Genomic DNA, 2,346 nt, shown 5'->3' with positions numbered 1-2,346 from the left:
TCCCCTGGGATCCCCCTCAGGATGCCCTGGGACCCCAAGAGCATCCTCCAAGATCTTCCAGGACCTCCTGGGATCCCCCTGCCACCCCTCAGGATGCCCTGAGCACCCCCCATCACCTCTCAGGACCCCGAGAGCCCCCTCCAAGATCCTCCAAGACCCTCTCACCACCCTTCAGGACCCCCTGGGACCCCGCTGTCACCCTTTGGGACACCCTCAGGACCGCAGGGCCACCCCTGGGATCTTCCAGGACACCTGGGACCTCCCTCAACTCCTTGAGACCCTCCTCCAAGGCCCCATTGCCACCCCCTGGGATTCCTGGGACTCCACCTCCATGTCCTGGGAGGCCCTCAGCACCCCTGGGATCCCCCTGCCACCCCCCGGGACTCCCTTAGGACCCCGGTGCCACCCCCAGGGACCTCCTTGGGACCCCCAGGACCTCCCCCGCGGCCTCACCTGCTGCTTCAGCTGCGTCACCTCGGCCGAGGGCTCGTCCCACAGCTCCACGGGGAGCCCCAGGTCCACCTTGACCCCCTTGTTCACCAGGGACTTCAGGGTGCTCATGGTCTGGCTCTGCCCCTGCGTGGCGGCGGCCAGAGGGGGGCAGGGGGGTGTCAAAGCCCCCCGTCCCACCTCCCCTGAGCTGGGGGTGGTGGGGACGGGCACGGGACGGAGGCAGGCGTCCGGCTCACCCACCTTGGCGTAGCGCAGGCTGCCGGGGCGCTCGGCGTGGACGCTGTAGCGCAGCAGCCGCTCGCACACCGTCTCCAGCGCCTCGGCCAGGCGGGTCTCGCTGCGGGGAGRGACGGCGCTGAGGCCGGGCGACCCGCTGCCGGCGTGGGACGGCCACGGCCACCGTCACGGCCACGGCCCCGGCCACGGCAGCTGCCCCGCACTCACGACGTGTTGTACTGGATGCGCCGCTTCCTCCGGCCCGAGTCCAGCACCTGGCCCAGCTCCAGCACCTCCCCGGAGCGGCCGCTCTGCGCCAGCATCTCCTCCAGCTCCACCGCCAGGTACTTGCACACTGCGGGAGGTYCCCGGGGCCCCATATGGTCCCTGTGGCCCCATATGGTCCCTGSGGCCCCATAGGCCCATGCACTCCTGTCTCTATAGTCCCAGGTCCCGTATGGAGCAATTACCATAGGCTTCAGTGGTCCAGGACCCCCAAAGTCCCATATAGACCAAACCACGTAGCCCTATATGAATTGTCCGTCCCCCCCCCAAGCACCATATGGATGAATCTCTATAGTCCCAAAAGAACCATCCCACAGTCCCATGTGGAACGGTCCCTATATCCCCATAGGGACCAAAGCCCCCATAGCCCCTCCAGACCAGCCACTAAAGCCTCAATGGACCAACCCTTCTGGCCCCTATGGCCCAGGGACTCCCATAGCCCCGTACAGACCAGGTGGCCCATAGTCCTGTAGGGTCTAGTCCCTAGAGAGACCAGGGACCCCACAGCCCCATATAGACTGGTTCCTATAGGACCATACAGATTAGGGCCCCCATAGCCCCATATGGGCTGGTCCCCATAGTCCTATAGTGACCAGRGTCCCCATAGTCCAATACAGAATGATCCCTATAGCCCCATATGGCCTGGTCCCTATAGCCCCACATGGACCAGAGACTCCATAGTCCCATATGGCCTGGTCATTATAGCCCCATGTGAACCAGGGACCCCGCAGCCCCATATAGATTAGTCCCTATAGCCCCATGTGAACCATGGTTCCCATAGTCCCATGCAGCTCGGTCCCTACAGCCTCATATGGACCAGGGTCCCCATAGTGCCATATAGACGGGTCCCTATAGCCCCATACAGACCAGGGACCTCACAGCCCCATATAGACGGGTCCCTATAGCCCCATACGGCCCGGTCCATATAGCCGCCATATGGCCTGGGGACCCTGCAGCTCCGTATGGCTGCGGGTCCTGGGCGGGGGGGGGCCCTTTAAGAGCCCCGTTACCTTCACAGCGGGTGGGGGCGCGTTCGTCGTCGTTGCCGTCGTCGCTGTCACCGCCGTCGAGCGCGGCCCGGGCCCGGTGCGGGGCCGCCAGGAGCGCCGCGGCCAGCAGGGGGAGCCCCACCGCCCACATGCCTCCGGGCATCGCCGCGCCTGGCCCTTTAAGAGCCAGCTGGCACCGCGCATGCGCACTGGTGCGCACGGGGGTGGGGTAGGGGGCGGACATCACGCATGCGCCCCGCCCTCGGGGCGGCTCGCTCCGCCGGGACGCGCAGGCGCACTGCCTGGCCCGCCCGCCACCGCGGAGGTCCTGGCAGGGCGGTAGTGAGCGCGGGGCAGGCTGCGCGAACCGCGGCCGGGATCAGGCTCGGTTCAGCTCCGTTAA

The 2,346-nt window shown here is 66.5% G+C and overlaps 1 protein-coding gene across 2 annotated transcripts; it reads right to left on the bottom strand.

Moving 5' to 3' along the window:
• Positions 1–6: 6 nt before the first annotated feature.
• Positions 7–2,099, bottom strand: CNPY4 (canopy FGF signaling regulator 4). 2 transcript variants are annotated; one of them, XM_026058982.1, is made up of 4 exons: positions 1,965–2,099; positions 898–1,024; positions 694–790; positions 7–576 (listed from the first exon to the last, which is right to left on the bottom strand). In XM_026058982.1, exons 1-4 carry the CDS (start codon positions 2,092–2,094, stop codon positions 265–267), a joined length of 666 nt encoding a protein of 221 aa, XP_025914767.1. In that variant the 5' UTR covers positions 2,095–2,099; the 3' UTR covers positions 7–264. The 2 variants fall into 2 exon arrangements, with proteins under 2 accessions (XP_025914767.1, XP_025914766.1); XM_026058981.1 differs by having other exon boundaries at positions 7–790.
• Positions 2,100–2,346: the final 247 nt, after the last annotated feature.

Source organism: Apteryx rowi, unplaced genomic scaffold (genome assembly GCF_003343035.1).
Source record: "Apteryx rowi isolate R43461 unplaced genomic scaffold, aptRow1 scaffold_1503, whole genome shotgun sequence".
Lineage (NCBI taxonomy): Eukaryota > Metazoa > Chordata > Aves > Apterygiformes > Apterygidae > Apteryx > Apteryx rowi.
Note: the sequence above shows the minus strand (reverse complement) of the source record. Positions and strands in the feature narration are given on the sequence as shown.